This window comes from Poecilia mexicana, unplaced genomic scaffold (assembly GCF_051168715.1).
Source record: "Poecilia mexicana isolate PSO_F unplaced genomic scaffold, ASM5116871v1 scaffold_12, whole genome shotgun sequence".
Classification (NCBI taxonomy): Eukaryota; Metazoa; Chordata; class Actinopteri; order Cyprinodontiformes; family Poeciliidae; genus Poecilia; species Poecilia mexicana.
The window spans coordinates 28,231,332-28,254,736 of NW_028263381.1; the positions used below are offsets into that span (position 1 = coordinate 28,231,332).

Consider the following 23,405-nt stretch of genomic DNA (forward strand, 5'->3'; position numbering starts at 1 on the left):
GTCCCGTTCCACCGAATGGCTGGACCCTTCCAGCAAATGGCTGGACCCTCCCCGGGATTCGGACACTCTCAGCCCCGCTACAAGTTGTCAAAAATACCCCTGCACGGTTCTCCGGAACCGGGGGCCGGTCCCAGACCTCCGCCGGGCCGGCCCCTGTCCTGGAGGACCGGGGGGGGAATTATGGAGCTTCTTTACCCGGGATCGGGGCACCGGAACCCGGGCAGGGGCTCAGACATTCGGTGGAACCCCTGGACGTCTCCTTATGGCTGGGAGATTTAATATGGCACAAGACCCGTTCCACCAAATGGCTGAACCCTTCCAGCAAATGGCTGGACCCTCCCCGGGATTCGGACACTCTCAGCCCCGCTACAAGTTGTCAAAAATACCCCTGCACGGTTCTCCGGAACCGGGGGCCGGTCCCAGGACCTCCGCCGGGCCGTCCCCTGTCCTGGAGGACCGGGGGGGGGAGTTATGGAGCTTCTTTACCCGGGATCGGGGCACCGGAACCCGGGCAGGGGCTCAGACATTCGGTGGAACCCCTGGACGTCTCCTTATGGCTCGTGCCTCTGGTAAGGCAGCCATTTGGGATCATCACCCTATGATTCCGAATGTCAAAAGGCCCTCACACCCAAGACAGACCGCACCGCGGCTCGACAGGTCGAGGCCATTTGGCAGCATGACCTCGTGCTTCCGTATGACTCGCAGACATCCAGCAGCACCCCCTTCTGATCCCTCGTGGCGGGCCTATAGCTCCTCGACCGAAGGCTTCCGGATGGCAAAAGCGCTCCCCTTTTATTCCCGGGACCCTCCCCCACCGGCCCGAACGCCACCCGCCCCCGACCTGAGCTCCAAAACAGTTTTGAGGGGCCCGACACACTCCCAGACATAGGGCAGCACCAACCCATGTCGACTTATGGCAGGGCTCAGACATTCGGTGGGAACCCTGGGCATCTCCTTATGGCCAGGGACTTTAAAATGGCACAAGTCCCGTTCCACCGAATGGCTGAACCCTTCCAGCAAATGGCTGGACCCTACCCGGGATTCGGACACTCTCAGCCCCGCTACAAGTTGTCAAAAATACCCCTGCACGGTTCTCCGGAACCGGGGGACGGTCCCAGGACCTCCGCCGGGCCGGCCCCCGTCCTGGAGGACCGGGGGGGGGAATTATGGAGCTTCTTTACCCGGGATCGGGGCACCGGAACCCGGGCAGGGGCTCAGACATTCGGTGGAACCCCTGGACGTCTCCTTATGGCTCGTGCCTCTGGTAAGGCAGCCATTTGGGATCATCACCCTATGATTCCGAATGTCAAAAGGCCCTCACACCCAAGACAGACCGCACCGCGGCTCGACAGGTCGAGGCCATTTGGCAGCATGACCTCGTGCTTCCGTATGACTCGCAGACATCCGGCAGCACCACCGTAGGGTCCCTCGTGGCAGGCCTACAGCTCCTCGACCGAAGGCTTCCGGATGGCAAAAGCGCTCCCCTTTTATTCCCGGGACCCTCCCCCACCGGCCCAAAGGCCACCCGCCCCCGACCTGAGCTCCAAAAGAGTTTGGAGGGGCCCAAAACACTCCCAGACATAGGGCAGCACCAACCCATGTCGACTTATGGCAGGGCTCAGACATTCGGTGGGAACAATGGGCATCTCCTTATGGCCAGGGACTTTAAAATGGCACAAGACCCGTTCCACCAAATGGCTGAACCCTTCCAGCAAATGGCTGGACCCTCCCCGGGATTCGGACACTCTCAGCCCCGCTACAAGTTGTCAAAAATACCCCTGCACGGTTCTCCGGAACCGGGGGACGGTCCCCGCACCTCTGCCGGGCCGGCCCCCGTCCTGGAACGCCGGGGGGGGGAGTTATGGAGCTTCTTTACCCGGGATCGGGGCACCGGAACCCGGGCAGGGGCTCAGACATTCGGTGGAACACCTGGACGTCTCCTTATGGCTGGGCACTTTGTAGAGAGGGCACAAGTCCCGTTCCACCGAATGGCTGAACCCTTCCAGCAAATGGCTGGAACCCGCCCCCAGCTCGGTGAACCCGGACCCGGGCAGAGGCTCAGACATTCGGTGGAACCCCTGGACGTCTCCTTATGGCTCGTGCCTCTGGTAAGGCAGCCATTTGGGATCATCACCCTATGATTCCGTAGGTCAAAAGGCCCTCACACCCAAGGCAGACCGCACCGCGGCTCGACAGGTCGAGGCCATTTGGCAGCATGACCTCGTGCTTCCGTATGACTCGCAGACATCCGGCAGCACCACCGTAGGGTCCCTCGTGGCAGGCCTACAGCTCCTCGACCGAAGGGTTCCTGATGGCAACAGCGATCCCCTTTTATTCCCGGGACCCTCCCCCACCGGCCCGAACGCAACCCGCCCCGGACCTGAGCTCCAAGAGATTTTTTCAGGGCCCGACACACTCCCAGACATAGGGCAGCACCGACCCATGTCGACTTATGGCGAACCGGTTCTACAGAACCGGGCCGCTCCAGGCGCCGACGGACCCCGGGCTTTCGTAACCGGGAACCCGCCCGACCTACGCTCCGAACCCCGCGTCTCTGGGACCTCCGGGGACCCCGAACCCGACCCTACCGTCCCTTGGGGTTCCCTGTAGTTCTCGCCGCGGTCTGTCTTCAGATTAACGCCTCCCGCTGGGTCCCTACCTCGGGGGAACCGTCGCCCGACCGCCCGGAGGGCGGCCGGGCGGCGGGACGCCCGCCTGGGCCCCTCCTAGCCGCCCGTGACCTCTGGAGCTTGACCTTTCGGGCCTGCAGGCCCGCGACATCCGGCAGCACCACCTTCGGCTCCCTTGTGGCGGCCCTATAGCTCCTCAACCAAAGGCTTCCGGATGGCAAAAGCGCTCCCCTTTTATTCCCGGGAACCTCCCCCACCGGCCCAAAGGCCACCCGCCCCGGACCCGAGCTCCAAAAGATTTTTTCAGGGCCCGACACACTCCCAGACATAGGGCAGCACCGACCCATGTCGACTTATGGCGAACCGGTTCTACAGAACCGGGCCGCTCCAGGCGCCGACGGACCCCGGGCTTTTGTAACCGGGAACCCGCCCGACCTACGCTCCGAACCCCGCGTCTCTGGGACCTCCGGGGACCCCGAACCCGACCCTACCGTCCCTTGGGGTTCCCTGTAGTTCTCGCCGCGGTCTGTCTTCAGATTAACGCCTCCCGCTGGGTCCCTACCTCGGGGGAACCGTCGCCCGACCGCCCGGAGGGCGGCCGGGCGGCGGGACGCCCGCCTGGGCCCCTCCTAGCCGCCCGTGACCTCTGGAGCTTGACCTTTCGGGCCTGCAGGCCCGCGACATCCGGCAGCACCACCTTCGGCTCCCTTGTGGCGGCCCTATAGCTCCTCAACCAAAGGCTTCCGGATGGCAAAAGCGCTCCCCTTTTATTCCCGGGAACCTCCCCCACCGGCCCAAAGGCCACCCGCCCCGGACCCGAGCTCCAAAAGATTTTTTCAGGGCCCGACACACTCCCAGACATAGGGCAGCACCGACCCATGTCGACTTATGGCGAACCGGTTCTACAGAACCGGGCCGCTCCAGGCGCCGACGGACCCCGGGCTTTTGTAACCGGGAACCCGCCCGACCTACGCTCCGAACCCCGCGTCTCTGGGACCTCCGGGGACCCCGAACCCGACCCTACCGTCCCTTGGGGTTCCCTGTAGTTCTCGCCGCGGTCTGTCTTCAGATTAACGCCTCCCGCTGGGTCCCTACCTCGGGGGAACCGTCGCCCGACCGCCCGGAGGGCGGCCGGGCGGCGGGACGCCCGCCTGGGCCCCTCCTAGCCGCCCGTGACCTCTGGAGCTTGACCTTTCGGGCCTGCAGGCCCACGACATCCGGCAGCACCACCTTCGGCTCCCTTGTGGCGGCCCTATAGCTCCTCAACCAAAGGCTTCCGGATGGCAAAAGCGCTCCCCTTTTATTCCCGGGACACTCCCCCACCGGCCCAAAGGCCACCCGCCCCGGACCCGAGCTCCAAAAGATTTTTTCAGGGCCCGACACACTCCCAGACATAGGGCAGCACCGACCCATGTCGACTTATGGCGAACCGGTTCTACAGAACCGGGCCGCTCCAGGCGCCGACGGACCCCGGGCTTTTGTAACCGGGAACCCGCCCGACCTACGCTCCGAACCCCGCGTCTCTGGGACCTCCGGGGACCCCGAACCCGACCCTACCGTCCCTTGGGGTTCCCTGTAGTTCTCGCCGCGGTCTGTCTTCAGAGTAACGCCTCCCGCTGGGTCCCTACCTCGGGGGAACCGTCGCCCGACCGCCCGGAGGGCGGCCGGGCGGCGGGACGCCCGCCTGGGCCCCTCCTAGCCGCCCGTGACCTCTGGAGCTTGACCTTTCGGGCCTGCAGGCCCGCGACATCCGGCAGCACCACCTTCGGCTCCCTCGTGGCGGCCCTATAGCTCCTTAACCAAAGGCTTCCGGATGGCAAAAGCGCTCCCCTTTTATTCCCGGGACACTCCCCCACCGGCCCAAAGGCCACCCGCCCCGGACCCGAGCTCCAAAAGAGTTTTGAGGGGCCCCAAACACTCCCAGACATAGGGCAGCACCGACCCATGTCGACTTATGGCTGCAACCGTCAACCCACGAGGTCACGGATCGACCCCCCAACCCGTGCTTCTTCAAATAACCAAATGTCACCCACACCTCCATCCCGTCGCCCGGTCAAAGGGCCGACGGAAACAAGTCAAGGCAGAGTTAAAAACAAAACTTCAGCTAGAGGAACTCGTACACAATTCCTGTGAAAATGAGAGCCGGACTGAAAGCGCTGTTGTACCCTGCCCCCGTCAGACATAGGGCAGCACCGACCCATGTCGACTTATGGCTGCAACCACCCACCCACGGGGTCACGGATCGACCCCAAACACGTATTTCTTCAAATAACCAAATGCCCCCATGTGGCTAAAGTGCTTCCTCAGGGCAAAGGTCACCCCCCCGCATCGCTTCCGACCCCCCCAGACCTCCATCCCGCATTTGGAAACGCTTTCCCCATTCGCCTGACTCCGCGTGTCAGGAATGAGCCCAAACGGCATCACCCCCGAACTCAGAGAAACCCTCTCCACAGTACAACACCCGGACCCTTCAAAAACCAATACAAGAGCGCCCCCAAGTGTGTCTGGCACGACACTGCCCGTCCGCCCGAATGGCTAAAACTGATCCCCAATTCCCCATTCAAATGCTGCACCGTGGCCAACATGGACCTCATAGCCCCTAGGCAGCATTTTTCGGCATGGCGTGGCATTTTCAATTATAACCTCCGGACACATGGGAGCCCTGGGTCTACCCCTAACCCTAACCCTAACCTTACCTAGGGTTACACTTAGAAAAATTTTCGAAAAATTTTCGGTCAGTACTTAGGTCGACTTTTGTATTTTTTTTACTAAGGTCAAAGTCACATGATATGCATATCAACGGACTCAGGGGGCGCTCCTGAGCACGGTGGTACCACTCCCGTTACGATCGGACAAAGTTTTGCACAAAGTGTCTTGGACGCACATGATATGTATATCCACGGACTCAGGGGGCGCTGCTGAGCACGACGGTACCACTCCCGTTCCGATCGGACAAAGTATGGGGACTTAGTGTCCTGATGAAGTTCCAAAAAATCACCTCCAGGAGTACCTCCAGTGGCCTCAGGGGGCGCCAAAACGCACTCTAGTGAGGTTCCCACAGTAAGGCCCAGGTACGACACTTAGTGCGTTTTTCGAAAAATTAAAGTTCAATGATCCCCCATGATCCGCATATCCACGGACTCGGGGGGACGCCCTGAGCACGTACGTACCACTCCCAGCTCGCTACGTCACTCCTAGCCAGAGATATGACATCACCAAAAATGAATGGGAGTCTATGGCAGCTATAGGAAGGGGAGGGGCTAGGACCACCAAACTCGGTGGGGAGGTGGGGGCCCCCGAGGGGTCCCTATGGACCATGGTTTGACCTCGTGACCTCCTTTAGTTTTCGAGTTATTTTGAGTGATCCACTTTTTCAAATGAATGGGAGTCTATGGCAGCTACCATAAGGAAACAAGCCACGCCCACCAAACTTGGGGAGGTTGTAGGTCCCCTCAGGGGGCGTGTCTGTGCCAAGTATCAGCCCCCTAGCTCATTTACTTTTTGAGATATTTTGAGTGATCCAAGTCATTTTCTGGCTTTCATCCCTTATCCTAACCCTAACCCTAACCCTAACCCTACCCTAACCCTAACCCTAACCCTAACCCTACTTAGAGGAACGGCCCCAAAACCAGCCATCCGGGAGCATTTCGGGCCCACTTTGAAAAATCGTAGCGGCCGAACCGGACCTCGTGGGACCGCGGGACCCGGGGCGCCCGAAAGAGCACGACCTGGAGAACTCCGTTCCAACTAGACCCGATTTTTAGCGAGCAAGGCGGCCGCGCGGCGGCCGCCCGAAAATCGCAAAGTAGCTCGAAAACACTTTGAACTTTTTCCGAGTGCTGCCTTATGGCGGCTCAAACGGCACTTGCGGGCAACAGACACCAGGTGGCGCAGGACGGTTGGGCGCATGGCTCCCTGCTGCACGGTGGCTAACGTCCCCGAACGGCAGGGATGCCTCCCGGTGGCGAATGCTGCCAAAAAGCGCGGGCACGCTCCCCGGTGTCACCCCCGACGCCATCTGGCAGCAGCACCTCATGCCTTCGAGTGTCTGTCGGCTCCCCCCGCACTCATAACCCCTCCTTTGCCCAGCCTGTCTTTATCTCGGTTCGCAAAGTGGTCCAATAGCCGCGCTCCCACCCGGGACGCCCGGGTTCGCGGCCCGCTTGCACCGGGAACCCTCTTTTGTCTTTTTGGGTGACATAAAGGATCGCTCACTCATGATCCCCAATGGCAACCATCCACCCTATTTCTATTAGTCTACAAAAAGACTTTTCGTATGGGGACTTTAAAATGGCACAAGACCCGTTCCGCCGAATGGCTGGACCCTTCCAGCAAATGGCTGGACCCTCCCCGGGATTCGGACACTCTCAGCCCCGCTACAACTTGTCAAAAATACCCCTGCACGGTTCTCCGGAACCGGGGTACGGTCCCAGGACCTCCGCTGGGCCGGAACTGGTCCTGGAGGACCAGGGGGGAGATATGGAGCTACTTTACCCGGGATCGGGGCACTGGATCCCGGGCGGGGGCTCAGACATTCGGTGGGACCCCTGGGCGTCTCCTTATGGCCAGGGACTTTCAAATGGCACAAGTCCCGTTCCACCAAATGGCTGGACCCTTCCAGCGGATGGCTGAACCCCTACCGGGGACGGGGCAGAGGCCCAGACATTCGGCGGAGCCCCTGGGCGTCTCCTTATGTCTCGTGCCTCTGGTAAGGCAGGAATTTGGCAGCAGCACCTCCTGCTTCCGCATGTCCAGACCCGGACGATGATCCCAGACGTCTACATCACTTGCTATGAGGTCATAAGCGCTATGAGCCAAGGAAACCCGTATGGCTCGAGTAGTCTTGTGGTGGATCTGCTGCGGCGCCCCCCCAGCGACCGGGGTACGATTCCCACAAGCTGCTCAGGCCTTTTCTATCTTTTTGGCCGACCGCAGACATAAGGAGGCGCTTCGGACATAGGGAAGCCTCGACATCCGGACATCCTTTTCAATGGGGCCTCCTTATGTCTCGTGCATCTGGTAAGGCAGCAGCCATTTGGGAGCACCACCCCGTGATTCCGTAGGTCAAGGCCATGTGGCAGCACCACCTCCTGCTTCCGCACGTCCGGACGCTGATGATCCCCTATGTCTACATCACTTGCTATGAGGTCATAAGCGCTATGAGCCAAGGAAACCCACATGGCTCCTGTAGTTTAGCGGTTTAGCCGCCCGGTCTCCGCCCCAGAGACCAGGGTTCGCTTCCCGCTGGCTGCAGAAAGCCTCTTGTTTTTTTATTGTGTTTTAGTTTTTTTTTAATCTTTAGATGAGGTTACAAGTCCTATGAACGTGGTAGACAAACCTGCCTTGATAGCCAGGTGTACAGGAACACCGGCCCCCAGCTGGGAGACCCGGGTTCGATAACGGTCTTGGCTACCGAGGCTTTTGTTTTTGTTTTTTCGGGGGGGGGGGGGATTTAGCTCAAAATGTTGCCAATCACGTGGCTCCGATAGTTTAGGGGTTGATTTTGAGCTCCATTTCAATGATTGTGGTACAGCGAAGAGCGTAACTGCTCCTGTCCTCTTCTTTTTCCGTTCCTGACAGAAAGAGGCACCACGTGGTGCTGCTCAATGGCCGAAATAAGGCAGCACCACGTGGTGCTACTATGTGTCTAAATTACTTGCTACGACGTCATAAGCGCTATGAGCAAAAGGTCACCCGCATGGATCGAGGAGTCTTGTGGTTGAAGGTGCCACGCTTACAATGGATTGGGGCTGCGAAAGGGAGGGAGTATGTGAGAACGTCCGTCTCCGTAGCTCGCTCTGCTTCTCCTTCTCCCCCTCCCTTGTCTTGAGCCGCTAAAGTACAGGATCCACCGAGTCCACCCTTTTCCCGAACCGCTAAATTACAGGATGCAACGAGTGCCTGCGAGAAGCGAAGGGCGCCTTTGGCACCTCTTCCCTCCTGTTGGGGTCGAGAGAAAAATCATGCTCTGCTTCGGGTGATGCGACCGCAAGACTAACCGAGCCCAGAGCACCCGTGGAGGTTCGGGCGGGCGCCCGATAAACCCTAGCCCCGAAAAAGGGGCTCAGACATTCGGTGGAACCCCGGGACGTCTCCTCATGGATGGCTCGTGCCTCTGGTAAGGTAGCCATTTGGGATCATCACCCTATGATTCCGTATGTCCAGATCCGGTTCTACGGAACCGGGACCGCTCAAGGAGGTTCCGTACCCGGGGTTCCGTTACCGGGACCCCGCCTTACCCTGGCCAAAAAACCCCGTGGCTCTGGGACCTCCAGGGAGCTCAACCCTAACCCCACCCCTGATAACCCTAGGTCAAGTCCCCGTTCCACCAAACGGCTGGACCGTTCCAGCAAATGGCCGGAAGCCCTCCCCGGACCCCGGCAGGGGCTCAGACATTCGGTGGGAACCATGGGCGTCTCCTTATGGCCGGGCACTTTAAAATGGCACAAGTCCCGTTCCACCGAATGGCTGGACCCTTCCAGCAAATGGCTGGACCCTCCCCGGGATTCGGACACTCTCAGCCCCGCTACAAGTTGTCAAAAATACCCCTGCACGGTTCTCCGGAACCGGGGGCCGGTCCCAGGACCTCCGCCGGGCCGGCCCCTGTCCTGGAGGACCGGGGGGGGAATTATGGAGCTTCTTTACCCGGGATCGGGGCACCGGAACCCGGGCAGGGGCTCAGACATTCGGTGGAACCCCTGGACGTCTCCTTATGGCTGGGAGATTTAATATGGCACAAGACCCGTTCCACCAAATGGCTGAACCCTTCCAGCAAATGGCTGGACCCTCCCCGGGATTCGGACACTCTCAGCCCCGCTACAAGTTGTCAAAAATACCCCTGCACGGTTCTCCGGAACCGGGGGCCGGTCCCAGGACCTCCGCCGGGCCGTCCCCTGTCCTGGAGGACCGGGGGGGGGAGTTATGGAGCTTCTTTACCCGGGATCGGGGCACCGGAACCCGGGCAGGGGCTCAGACATTCGGTGGAACCCCTGGACGTCTCCTTATGGCTCGTGCCTCTGGTAAGGCAGCCATTTGGGATCATCACCCTATGATTCCGAATGTCAAAAGGCCCTCACACCCAAGACAGACCGCACCGCGGCTCGACAGGTCGAGGCCATTTGGCAGCATGACCTCGTGCTTCCGTATGACTCGCAGACATCCAGCAGCACCCCCTTCTGATCCCTCGTGGCGGGCCTATAGCTCCTCGACCGAAGGCTTCCGGATGGCAAAAGCGCTCCCCTTTTATTCCCGGGACCCTCCCCCACCGGCCCGAACGCCACCCGCCCCCGACCTGAGCTCCAAAACAGTTTTGAGGGGCCCGACACACTCCCAGACATAGGGCAGCACCAACCCATGTCGACTTATGGCAGGGCTCAGACATTCGGTGGGAACCCTGGGCATCTCCTTATGGCCAGGGACTTTAAAATGGCACAAGTCCCGTTCCACCGAATGGCTGAACCCTTCCAGCAAATGGCTGGACCCTCCCCGGGATTCGGACACTCTCAGCCCCGCTACAAGTTGTCAAAAATACCCCTGCACGGTTCTCCGGAACCGGGGGACGGTCCCAGGACCTCCGCCGGGCCGGCCCCCGTCCTGGAGGACCGGGGGGGGGAATTATGGAGCTTCTTTACCCGGGATCGGGGCACCGGAACCCGGGCAGGGGCTCAGACATTCGGTGGAACCCCTGGACGTCTCCTTATGGCTCGTGCCTCTGGTAAGGCAGCCATTTGGGATCATCACCCTATGATTCCGTAGGTCAAAAGGCCCTCACACCCAAGGCAGACCGCACCGCGGCTCGACAGGTCGAGGCCATTTGGCAGCATGACCTCGTGCTTCCGTATGACTCGCAGACATCCGGCAGCACCACCGTAGGGTCCCTCGTGGCAGGCCTACAGCTCCTCGACCGAAGGCTTCCGGATGGCAAAAGCGCTCCCCTTTTATTCCCGGGACCCTCCCCCACCGGCCCAAAGGCCACCCGCCCCCGACCTGAGCTCCAAAAGAGTTTGGAGGGGCCCAAAACACTCCCAGACATAGGGCAGCACCAACCCATGTCGACTTATGGCAGGGCTCAGACATTCGGTGGGAACAATGGGCATCTCCTTATGGCCAGGGACTTTAAAATGGCACAAGACCCGTTCCACCAAATGGCTGAACCCTTCCAGCAAATGGCTGGACCCTCCCCGGGATTCGGACACTCTCAGCCCCGCTACAAGTTGTCAAAAATACCCCTGCACGGTTCTCCGGAACCGGGGGACGGTCCCCGCACCTCCGCCGGGCCGGCCCCCGTCCTGGAACGCCGGGGGGGGGAGTTATGGAGCTTCTTTACCCGGGATCGGGGCACCGGAACCCGGGCAGGGGCTCAGACATTCGGTGGAACACCTGGACGTCTCCTTATGGCTGGGCACTTTGTAGAGAGGGCACAAGTCCCGTTCCACCGAATGGCTGAACCCTTCCAGCAAATGGCTGGAACCCGCCCCCAGCTCGGTGAACCCGGACCCGGGCAGAGGCTCAGACATTCGGTGGAACCCCTGGACGTCTCCTTATGGCTCGTGCCTCTGGTAAGGCAGCCATTTGGGATCATCACCCTATGATTCCGTAGGTCAAAAGGCCCTCACACCCAAGGCAGACCGCACCGCGGCTCGACAGGTCGAGGCCATTTGGCAGCATGACCTCGTGCTTCCGTATGACTCGCAGACATCCGGCAGCACCACCGTAGGGTCCCTCGTGGCAGGCCTACAGCTCCTCGACCGAAGGGTTCCTGATGGCAACAGCGATCCCCTTTTATTCCCGGGACCCTCCCCCACCGGCCCGAACGCAACCCGCCCCGGACCTGAGCTCCAAGAGATTTTTTCAGGGCCCGACACACTCCCAGACATAGGGCAGCACCGACCCATGTCGACTTATGGCGAACCGGTTCTACAGAACCGGGCCGCTCCAGGCGCCGACGGACCCCGGGCTTTCGTAACCGGGAACCCGCCCGACCTACGCTCCGAACCCCGCGTCTCTGGGACCTCCGGGGACCCCGAACCCGACCCTACCGTCCCTTGGGGTTCCCTGTAGTTCTCGCCGCGGTCTGTCTTCAGAGTAACGCCTCCCGCTGGGTCCCTACCTCGGGGGAACCGTCGCCCGACCGCCCGGAGGGCGGCCGGGCGGCGGGACGCCCGCCTGGGCCCCTCCTAGCCGCCCGTGACCTCTGGAGCTTGACCTTTCGGGCCTGCAGGCCCACGACATCCGGCAGCACCACCTTCGGCTCCCTTGTGGCGGCCCTATAGCTCCTCAACCAAAGGCTTCCGGATGGCAAAAGCGCTCCCCTTTTATTCCCGGGACACTCCCCCACCGGCCCATACGCCACCCGCCCCGGACCTGAGCTCCAAGAGATTTTTTCAGGGCCCAAAACACTTGCAGACATAGGGCAGCACCGACCCATGTCGACTTATGGCAAACCGGTTCTACAGAACCGGGCCGCTCCAGGCGCCGACGGACCCCGGGCTTTTGTAACCGGGAACCCGCCCGACCTACGCTCCGAACCCCGCGTCTCTGGGACCTCCGGGGACCCTGAACCCGACCCTACCATCCCTTGGGGTTCCCTGTAGTTCTCGCCGCGGTCTGTCTTCAGAGTAACGCCTCCCGCTGGGTCCCCACCAAAGGGGAACCGTCGCCCGACCGCCCGGAGGGCGGCCGGGCGGCGGGACGCCCGCCTGGGCCCCTCCTAGCCGCCCGTGACCTCTGGAGCTTGACCTTTCGGGCCTGCAGGCCCGCGACATCCGGCAGCACCACCTTCGGCTCCCTCGTGGCGGCCCTATAGCTCCTTAACCAAAGTCTTCCGGATGGCAAAAGCGCTCCCCTTTTATTCCCGGGACCCTCCCCCACCGGCCCAAAGGCCACCCGCCCCGGACCCGAGCTCCAAAAGATTTTTTCAGGGCCCGACACACTCCCAGACATAGGGCAGCACCGACCCATGTCGACTTATGGCTGCAACCGTCAACCCACGAGGTCACGGATCGACCCCCCAACCCGTGCTTCTTCAAATAACCAAATGTCACCCACACCTCCATCCCGTCGCCCGGTCAAAGGGCCGACGGAAACAAGTCAAGGCAGAGTTAAAAACAAAACTTCAGCTAGAGGAACTCGTACACAATTCCTGTGAAAATGAGAGCCGGACTGAAAGCGCTGTTGTACCCTGCCCCCGTCCCTCGCAGACATAGGGCAGCACCACACCATGTCGACTTATGGCTGAAACCACACACCCACGGGGTCACGGATCGACCCCAAACACGTATTTCTTCAAATAACCAAATGTCCCCATGTGGCTAAAGTGCTTCCTCAGGGCAAAGGTGACCCCCCCGCATCGCTTCCGACCCCCCCAGACCTCCATCCCGCATTTGGAAACGCTTTCCCCATTCGCCTGACTCCACGTGTCAGGAATGAGCCCAAACGGCATCACCCCCGAACTCAGAGAAACCCTCTCCACAGTGGAACACAAGGACCCTTCCAAAACCAATACAAGAGCTCCCCCGAGTGTGTCTGCGAGGACACTGCGGGTCCGCCCGAATGGCTAAAACTGATCCCCAAATCCCCATTCATGTGCTGCACCGTGGCCAGGGGGATCGTCATAGACTCTAGGCAGCAGAAACCGCCATGGCGCAGCATATTCAATGACAGGTTAGGCCATCGGGGATCCATTCCTCTAACCCTACCCTAACCCTAACCCTAACCCTACCCTAACCCTATTTAGTCCCCTAACAAAAATTTCTAGACATTCGGCAGCATTTTGGGCCCACTTTAAAAAATCCTACCGGCCGAACCGGACCTCGTGGGACCGCGGGACCCGGGGCGCTCGAACGAGCCCGACCTCGAGTGTTCCGTTCCAAAGAGACCCGATTTTTAGAGCGCTCGGCGGCCGCGTGACGGCCGCTCAAAAATCGCAAAGTCGCTCGACAACACTTTGAAAATTTTCCGAATGCTGCCGTATGGCGGCTCAAACGGCACTTGCGGGCAACAGACACCAGGTGGCGCAGGACGGTTGGGTGCATGGCTCCCTGCTGCACGGTGGCTAACGTCCCCGAACGGCAGGGACGCCTCCCGGTGGCGAATGCTGCCCAAACGCGCGGGGACGCAGCCCGGTGTCACCCCCGACGCCATCTGGCAGCAGCACCTCATGCCTTCGAGTGTCTGTCGGCTCCCCCCGCACTCATAACCCCTCCTTTGCCCAGCCTGTCTTTATCTCGGTTCGCAAAGTGGTCCAATAGCCGCGCTCCCACCCGGGACGCCCGGGTTCGCGGCCCGCTTGCACCGGGAACCCTCTTTTGTCTTTTTGGCTGACATAAAGGATCGCTCACTCATGATCCCCAATGGCAACCATCCACCCTATTTCTATTAGTCTACAAAAAGACTTTTCGTATGGGGACTTTAAAATGGCACAAGACCCGTTCCGCCGAATGGCTGGACCCTTCCAGCAAATGGCTGGACCCTCCCCGGGATTCGGACACTCTCAGCCCCGCTACAACTTGTCAAAAATACCCCTGCACGGTTCTCCGGAACCGGGGTACGGTCCCAGGACCTCCGCTGGGCCGGAACTGGTCCTGGAGGACCAGGGGGGAGATATGGAGCTACTTTACCCGGGATCGGGGCACTGGATCCCGGGCGGGGGCTCAGACATTCGGTGGGACCCCTGGGCGTCTCCTTATGGCCAGGGACTTTCAAATGGCACAAGTCCCGTTCCACCAAATGGCTGGACCGTTCCAGCGGATGGCTGAACCCCTACCGGGGACGGGGCAGAGGCCCAGACATTCGGCAGAGCCCCTGGGCGTCTCCTTATGTCTCGTGCCTCTGGTAAGGCAGGAATTTGGCAGCAGCACCTCCTGCTTCTGCATGTCCAGACCCGGACGATGATCCCAGACGTCTACATTACTTGCTATGAGGTCATAAGCGCTATGAGCCAAGGAAACCCGTATGGCTCGAGTAGTCTTGTGGTGGATATGCTGCGGCGCCCCCCCAGCGACCGGGGTACGATTCCCACAAGCTGCTCAGGCCTTTTCTATCTTTTTGGCCGACCGCAGACATAAGGAGGCGCTTCGGACATAGGGAAGCCTCGACATCCGGACATCCTTTTCAATGGGGCCTCCTTATGTCTCGTGCATCTGGTAAGGCAGCAGCCATTTGGGAGCACCACCCCGTGATTCCGTAGGTCAAGGCCATGTGGCAGCACCACCTCCTGCTTCCGCACGTCCGGACGCTGATGATCCCCTATGTCTACATCACTTGCTATGAGGTCATAAGCGCTATGAGCCAAGGAAACCCACATGGCTCCTGTAGTTTAGCGGTTTAGCCGCCCGGTCTCCGCCCCAGAGACCAGGGTTCGCTTCCCGCTGGCTGCAGAAAGCCTCTTGTTTTTTTATTTTGTTTTAGTTTTTTTTTTATCTTTAGATGAGGTTACAAGTCCTATGAACGTGGTAGACAAACCTGCCTTGATAGCCAGGTGTACAGGAACACCGGCCCCCAGCTGGGAGACCCGGGTTCGATAACGGTCTTGGCTACCGAGGCTTTTGTTTTTGTTTTTTCGGGGGAGGGAGATTTAGCTCAAAATGTTGCCAATCACGTGGCTCCGATAGTTTAGGGGTTGATTTTGAGCTCCATTTCAATGATTGTGGTACAGCGAAGAGCGTAACTGCTCCTGTCCTCTTCTTTTTCCGTTCCTGACAGAAAGAGGCACCACGTGGTGCTGCTCAATGGCCGAAATAAGGCAGCACCACGTGGTGCTACTATGTGTCTAAATTACTTGCTACGACGTCATAAGCGCTATGAGCAAAAGGTCACCCGCATGGATCGAGGAGTCTTGTGGTTGAAGGTGCCACGCTTACAATGGATTGGGGCTGCGAAAGGGAGGGAGTATGTGAGAACGTCCGTCTCCGTAGCTCGCTCTGCTTCTCCTTCTCCCCCTCCCTTGTCTTGAGCCGCTAAAGTACAGGATCCACCGAGTCCACCCTTTTCCCGAACCGCTAAATTACAGGATGCAACGAGTGCCTGCGAGAAGCGAAGGGCGCCTTTGGCACCTCTTCCCTCCTGTTGGGGTCGAGAGAAAAATCATGCTCTGCTTCGGGTGATGCGACCGCAAGACTAACCGAGCCCAGAGCACCCGTGGAGGTTCGGGCGGGCGCCCGATAAACCCTAGCCCCGAAAAAGGGGCTCAGACATTCGGTGGAACCCCGGGACGTCTCATTATGTCCCTTGCCTAAGGCAGACATTTGGGATCATCACCCTATGATTCCGTATGTCCAGGTCCGGTTCTACGGAACCGGGACCGCTCAAGGAGGTTCCGTACCCGGGGTTCCGTTACCGGGACCCCGCCTTACCCTGGTCAAAAAACCCCGTGGCTCTGGGACCTCCAGGGAGCTCAACCCTAACCCCACCCCTGATAACCCTAGGTCAAGTCCCCGTTCCACCGAACGGCTGGACCGTTCCAGCAAATGGCCGGAAGCCCTCCCCGGACCCCGGCAGGGGCTCAGACATTCGGTGGGAACCATGGGCGTCTCCTTATGGCCGGGCACTTTAAAATGGCACAAGTCCCGTTCCACCGAATGGCTGGACCCTTCCAGCAAATGGCTGGACCCTCCCCGGGATTCGGACACTCTCAGCCCCGCTACAAGTTGTCAAAAATACCCCTGCACGGTTCTCCGGAACCGGGGGCCGGTCCCAGGACCTCCGCCGGGCCGGCCCCTGTCCTGGAGGACCGGGGGGGGAATTATGGAGCTTCTTTACCCGGGATCGGGGCACCGGAACCCGGGCAGGGGCTCAGACATTCGGTGGAACCCCTGGACGTCTCCTTATGGCTGGGAGATTTAATATGGCACAAGACCCGTTCCACCAAATGGCTGAACCCTTCCAGCAAATGGCTGGACCCTCCCCGGGATTCGGACACTCTCAGCCCCGCTACAAGTTGTCAAAAATACCCCTGCACGGTTCTCCGGAACCGGGGGCCGGTCCCAGGACCTCCGCCGGGCCGTCCCCTGTCCTGGAGGACCGGGGGGGGGAGTTATGGAGCTTCTTTACCCGGGATCGGGGCACCGGAACCCGGGCAGGGGCTCAGACATTCGGTGGAACCCCTGGACGTCTCCTTATGGCTCGTGCCTCTGGTAAGGCAGCCATTTGGGATCATCACCCTATGATTCCGAATGTCAAAAGGCCCTCACACCCAAGACAGACCGCACCGCGGCTCGACAGGTCGAGGCCATTTGGCAGCATGACCTCGTGCTTCCGTATGACTCGCAGACATCCAGCAGCACCCCCTTCTGATCCCTCGTGGCGGGCCTATAGCTCCTCGACCGAAGGCTTCCGGATGGCAAAAGCGCTCCCCTTTTATTCCCGGGACCCTCCCCCACCGGCCCGAACGCCACCCGCCCCCGACCTGAGCTCCAAAACAGTTTTGAGGGGCCCGACACACTCCCAGACATAGGGCAGCACCAACCCATGTCGACTTATGGCAGGGCTCAGACATTCGGTGGGAACCCTGGGCATCTCCTTATGGCCAGGGACTTTAAAATGGCACAAGTCCCGTTCCACCGAATGGCTGAACCCTTCCAGCAAATGGCTGGACCCTACCCGGGATTCGGACACTCTCAGCCCCGCTACAAGTTGTCAAAAATACCCCTGCACGGTTCTCCGGAACCGGGGGACGGTCCCAGGACCTCCGCCGGGCCGGCCCCCGTCCTGGAGGACCGGGGGGGGGAATTATGGAGCTTCTTTACCCGGGATCGGGGCACCGGAACCCGGGCAGGGGCTCAGACATTCGGTGGAACCCCTGGACGTCTCCTTATGGCTCGTGCCTCTGGTAAGGCAGCCATTTGGGATCATCACCCTATGATTCCGAATGTCAAAAGGCCCTCACACCCAAGACAGACCGCACCGCGGCTCGACAGGTCGAGGCCATTTGGCAGCATGACCTCGTGCTTCCGTATGACTCGCAGACATCCGGCAGCACCACCGTAGGGTCCCTCGTGGCAGGCCTACAGCTCCTCGACCGAAGGCTTCCGGATGGCAAAAGCGCTCCCCTTTTATTCCCGGGACCCTCCCCCACCGGCCCAAAGGCCACCCGCCCCCGACCTGAGCTCCAAAAGAGTTTGGAGGGGCCCAAAACACTCCCAGACATAGGGCAGCACCAACCCATGTCGACTTATGGCAGGGCTCAGACATTCGGTGGGAACAATGGGCATCTCCTTATGGCCAGGGACTTTAAAATGGCACAAGACCCGTTCCACCAAATGGCTGAACCCTTCCAGCAAATGGCTGGACCCTCCCCGGGATTCGGACACTCTCAGCCCCGCTACAAGTTGTCAAAAATACCCCTGCACGGTTCTCCGGAACCGGGGGACGGTCCCCGCACCTCTGCCGGGCCGGCCCCCGTCCTGGAACGCCGGGGGGGGGAGTTATGGAGCTTCTTTACCCGGGATCGGGGCACCGGAACCCGGGCAGGGGCTCAGACATTCGGTGGAACACCTGGACGTCTCCTTATGGCTGGGCACTTTGTAGAGAGGGCACAAGTCCCGTTCCACCGAATGGCTGAACCCTTCCAGCAAATGGCTGGAACCCGCCCCCAGCTCGGTGAACCCGGACCCGGGCAGAGGCTCAGACATTCGGTGGAACCCCTGGACGTCTCCTTATGGCTCGTGCCTCTGGTAAGGCAGCCATTTGGGATCATCACCCTATGATTCCGTAGGTCAAAAGGCCCTCACACCCAAGGCAGACCGCACCGCGGCTCGACAGGTCGAGGCCATTTGGCAGCATGACCTCGTGCTTCCGTATGACTCGCAGACATCCGGCAGCACCACCGTAGGGTCCCTCGTGGCAGGCCTACAGCTCCTCGACCGAAGGGTTCCTGATGGCAACAGCGATCCCCTTTTATTCCCGGGACCCTCCCCCACCGGCCCGAACGCAACCCGCCCCGGACCTGAGCTCCAAGAGATTTTTTCAGGGCCCGACACACTCCCAGACATAGGGCAGCACCGACCCATGTCGACTTATGGCGAACCGGTTCTACAGAACCGGGCCGCTCCAGGCGCCGACGGACCCCGGGCTTTCGTAACCGGGAACCCGCCCGACCTACGCTCCGAACCCCGCGTCTCTGGGACCTCCGGGGACCCCGAACCCGACCCTACCGTCCCTTGGGGTTCCCTGTAGTTCTCGCCGCGGTCTGTCTTCAGAGTAACGCCTCCCGCTGGGTCCCTACCTCGGGGGAACCGTCGCCCGACCGCCCGGAGGGCGGCCGGGCGGCGGGACGCCCGCCTGGGCCCCTCCTAGCCGCCCGTGACCTCTGGAGCTTGACCTTTCGGGCCTGCAGGCCCGCGACATCCGGCAGCACCACCTTCGGCTCCCTTGTGGCGGCCCTATAGCTCCTCAACCAAAGGCTTCCGGATGGCAAAAGCGCTCCCCTTTTATTCCCGGGAACCTCCCCCACCGGCCCAAAGGCCACCCGCCCCGGACCCGAGCTCCAAAAGATTTTTTCAGGGCCCGACACACTCCCAGACATAGGGCAGCACCGACCCATGTCGACTTATGGCGAACCGGTTCTACAGAACCGGGCCGCTCCAGGCGCCGACGGACCCCGGGCTTTTGTAACCGGGAACCCGCCCGACCTACGCTCCGAACCCCGCGTCTCTGGGACCTCCGGGGACCCCGAACCCGACCCTACCGTCCCTTGGGGTTCCCTGTAGTTCTCGCCGCGGTCTGTCTTCAGATTAACGCCTCCCGCTGGGTCCCTACCTCGGGGGAACCGTCGCCCGACCGCCCGGAGGGCGGCCGGGCGGCGGGACGCCCGCCTGGGCCCCTCCTAGCCGCCCGTGACCTCTGGAGCTTGACCTTTCGGGCCTGCAGGCCCGCGACATCCGGCAGCACCACCTTCGGCTCCCTTGTGGCGGCCCTATAGCTCCTCAACCAAAGGCTTCCGGATGGCAAAAGCGCTCCCCTTTTATTCCCGGGAACCTCCCCCACCGGCCCAAAGGCCACCCGCCCCGGACCCGAGCTCCAAAAGATTTTTTCAGGGCCCGACACACTCCCAGACATAGGGCAGCACCGACCCATGTCGACTTATGGCGAACCGGTTCTACAGAACCGGGCCGCTCCAGGCGCCGACGGACCCCGGGCTTTTGTAACCGGGAACCCGCCCGACCTACGCTCCGAACCCCGCGTCTCTGGGACCTCCGGGGACCCCGAACCCGACCCTACCGTCCCTTGGGGTTCCCTGTAGTTCTCGCCGCGGTCTGTCTTCAGATTAACGCCTCCCGCTGGGTCCCTACCTCGGGGGAACCGTCGCCCGACCGCCCGGAGGGCGGCCGGGCGGCGGGACGCCCGCCTGGGCCCCTCCTAGCCGCCCGTGACCTCTGGAGCTTGACCTTTCGGGCCTGCAGGCCCACGACATCCGGCAGCACCACCTTCGGCTCCCTTGTGGCGGCCCTATAGCTCCTCAACCAAAGGCTTCCGGATGGCAAAAGCGCTCCCCTTTTATTCCCGGGACACTCCCCCACCGGCCCAAAGGCCACCCGCCCCGGACCCGAGCTCCAAAAGATTTTTTCAGGGCCCGACACACTCCCAGACATAGGGCAGCACCGACCCATGTCGACTTATGGCGAACCGGTTCTACAGAACCGGGCCGCTCCAGGCGCCGACGGACCCCGGGCTTTTGTAACCGGGAACCCGCCCGACCTACGCTCCGAACCCCGCGTCTCTGGGACCTCCGGGGACCCCGAACCCGACCCTACCGTCCCTTGGGGTTCCCTGTAGTTCTCGCCGCGGTCTGTCTTCAGAGTAACGCCTCCCGCTGGGTCCCTACCTCGGGGGAACCGTCGCCCGACCGCCCGGAGGGCGGCCGGGCGGCGGGACGCCCGCCTGGGCCCCTCCTAGCCGCCCGTGACCTCTGGAGCTTGACCTTTCGGGCCTGCAGGCCCGCGACATCCGGCAGCACCACCTTCGGCTCCCTCGTGGCGGCCCTATAGCTCCTTAACCAAAGGCTTCCGGATGGCAAAAGCGCTCCCCTTTTATTCCCGGGACACTCCCCCACCGGCCCAAAGGCCACCCGCCCCGGACCCGAGCTCCAAAAGAGTTTTGAGGGGCCCCAAACACTCCCAGACATAGGGCAGCACCGACCCATGTCGACTTATGGCTGCAACCGTCAACCCACGAGGTCACGGATCGACCCCCCAACCCGTGCTTCTTCAAATAACCAAATGTCACCCACACCTCCATCCCGTCGCCCGGTCAAAGGGCCGACGGAAACAAGTCAAGGCAGAGTTAAAAACAAAACTTCAGCTAGAGGAACTCGTACACAATTCCTGTGAAAATGAGAGCCGGACTGAAAGCGCTGTTGTACCCTGCCCCCGTCAGACATAGGGCAGCACCGACCCATGTCGACTTATGGCTGCAACCACCCACCCACGGGGTCACGGATCGACCCCAAACACGTATTTCTTCAAATAACCAAATGCCCCCATGTGGCTAAAGTGCTTCCTCAGGGCAAAGGTCACCCCCCCGCATCGCTTCCGACCCCCCCAGACCTCCATCCCGCATTTGGAAACGCTTTCCCCATTCGCCTGACTCCGCGTGTCAGGAATGAGCCCAAACGGCATCACCCCCGAACTCAGAGAAACCCTCTCCACAGTACAACACCCGGACCCTTCAAAAACCAATACAAGAGCGCCCCCAAGTGTGTCTGGCACGACACTGCCCGTCCGCCCGAATGGCTAAAACTGATCCCCAATTCCCCATTCAAATGCTGCACCGTGGCCAACATGGACCTCATAGCCCCTAGGCAGCATTTTTCGGCATGGCGTGGCATTTTCAATTATAACCTCCGGACACATGGGAGCCCTGGGTCTACCCCTAACCCTAACCCTAACCCTACCCTAACCCTTACCCTAACCCTAACCCTAACCCTAACCCTACCCTACCCTAACCCTACCCTACCCTTACCCTAACCCTAACGTTAAACCCCTAACGTTAAACCCCTAACGTTAAACCCCTAACGTTAAACCCCTAACGTTAAACCCCTAACGTTAAACCCCTAACGTTAAACCCCTAACGTTAAACCCCTAACGTTAAACCCCTAACGTTAAACCCCTAACGTTAAACCCCTAACGTTAAACCCCTAACGTTAAACCCCTAACGTTAAACCCCTAACGTTAAACCCCTAACGTTAAACCCCTAACGTTAAACCCCTAACGTTAAACCCCTAACGTTAAACCCCTAACGTTAAACCCCTAACGTTAAACCCCTAACGTTAAACCCCTAACGTTAAACCCCTAACGTTAAACCCCTAACGTTAAACCCCTAACGTTAAACCCCTAACGTTAAACCCCTAACGTTAAACCCCTAACGTTAGGTTTTCCCCAGTTGGACTATTCCTTAAAAATATTTAAATGCATTTATATCACTATTTTTGCACTTGACATGTTGAAATGTGTGAACTGATAATGTGAAAATTCAGTCTTATACCATGTGAAGATTTACAACACTAAAAAAGTTGAATGAACTGCCATTTTATTAATTTAGATTAAAGGGACCAAGTGCAAATTTATGTGGACCTTGTCCTATGACTTCACATCCACATTTTTTGGAAATCAGCACATGAGGTAATTTTACTGTCACATGTTAGTGGCAAACAAAATACAGGTTACAGAAAAATATCTTATCTAAATTATACTCCAGTAAAAATACATTTGCTATTTTTTTAAGATGTAAAAAAGTGTTTAATGTGATAACATCTTACAAAATGTAACTATTTTAATCATTTACTATGCTTCTTCAAATTATTTACCAATGTGGATATAAGTACATAGTTAAATTTTGTTGAACATGTTAAGAAATTACACATTTTACTACCTGTTGCTTGTTATCTCATCTACCCAGGTCTGATAATGTCGTGTGTGTGAAAGTGAAACAGAAAAAAGTAACCAATTTCAAAATAAGAATTTTATTAAGAATAAAGTGCATGAAATTACAACAGCTCAACATAAGAAACCAAAGCCACAAAATAAATTCTTTGCAAAATACAAAAATCTGAAGATGCACCTATAGAAACCACTGCGTGATAGTTAAAGTTCCACCCCAGTGATCTGACTAGCTGTTTAAGCTCAACTTTTTATGAAGGCGTTTCTACTTTTTGGTGTGTTCTAACACAAAGTTTAGAGGTGGTCTGAAATGGCCCGTAATGACATGTTGCTGTTTGCACAACAGAGAACATGCAGGCGTTACCAAGGCTAAGGATAAATTCATCGCTGTCTAATCCTTCCTGCATTTTCCCAAGGCAGGAACAATAGATGGGTTCATTTTCATACAGAAACATTTTACTAAAGAAAATGGGAACAAAGTTTATCAACTATCCATGTTTTTATTTAAAATTGCCTCAAAACTGGTTCCCAAATCACACAGAGCTCTCCTGAACGCTGAAATGACCCAGTGCATCTATATGCAGATTTTGATTATAAAAATAGCACGTTTCATACAATATTTTCTAAATCTTATATGACCAGTTTCAATACCAAAACACCCTTTCTGATTAGTTTTCTACTTTGGTTTTAATGAAGTAAAACATGTTCAGATGAATATATGAAGTACACTCAAGAATGTGATCTACTGAAAGCTTAATGATCAAACTAAATTTAATGAAATTGGGATCATTATAAGAAAAGTGTTCTGCTGATTAAGTTATACATTGATTAAACTGAGTAAATCTAACCGAAATTGAGGTCTATTTTTTAGAATCCTATGGTTTCAGGATCAGTGTAATAT

General features: G+C 58.9%; 1 protein-coding gene across 1 annotated transcript in view; it reads right to left on the reverse strand.

Annotated features, from left to right (window-relative positions):
• Positions 1-6,666, reverse strand: part of LOC106912472 (protein NLRC3-like) — a 13,809-nt gene extending 7,143 nt beyond the window's left edge. Inside the window, exon 1 of the mRNA XM_088010665.1 lies at positions 6,496-6,666. Coding sequence (XP_087866791.1) covers positions 6,496-6,666 — 171 coding nt within the window. The remainder of the gene's footprint in view (positions 1-6,495) is intronic.
• Between the last annotated feature and the right edge of the window lie 16,739 nt (positions 6,667-23,405).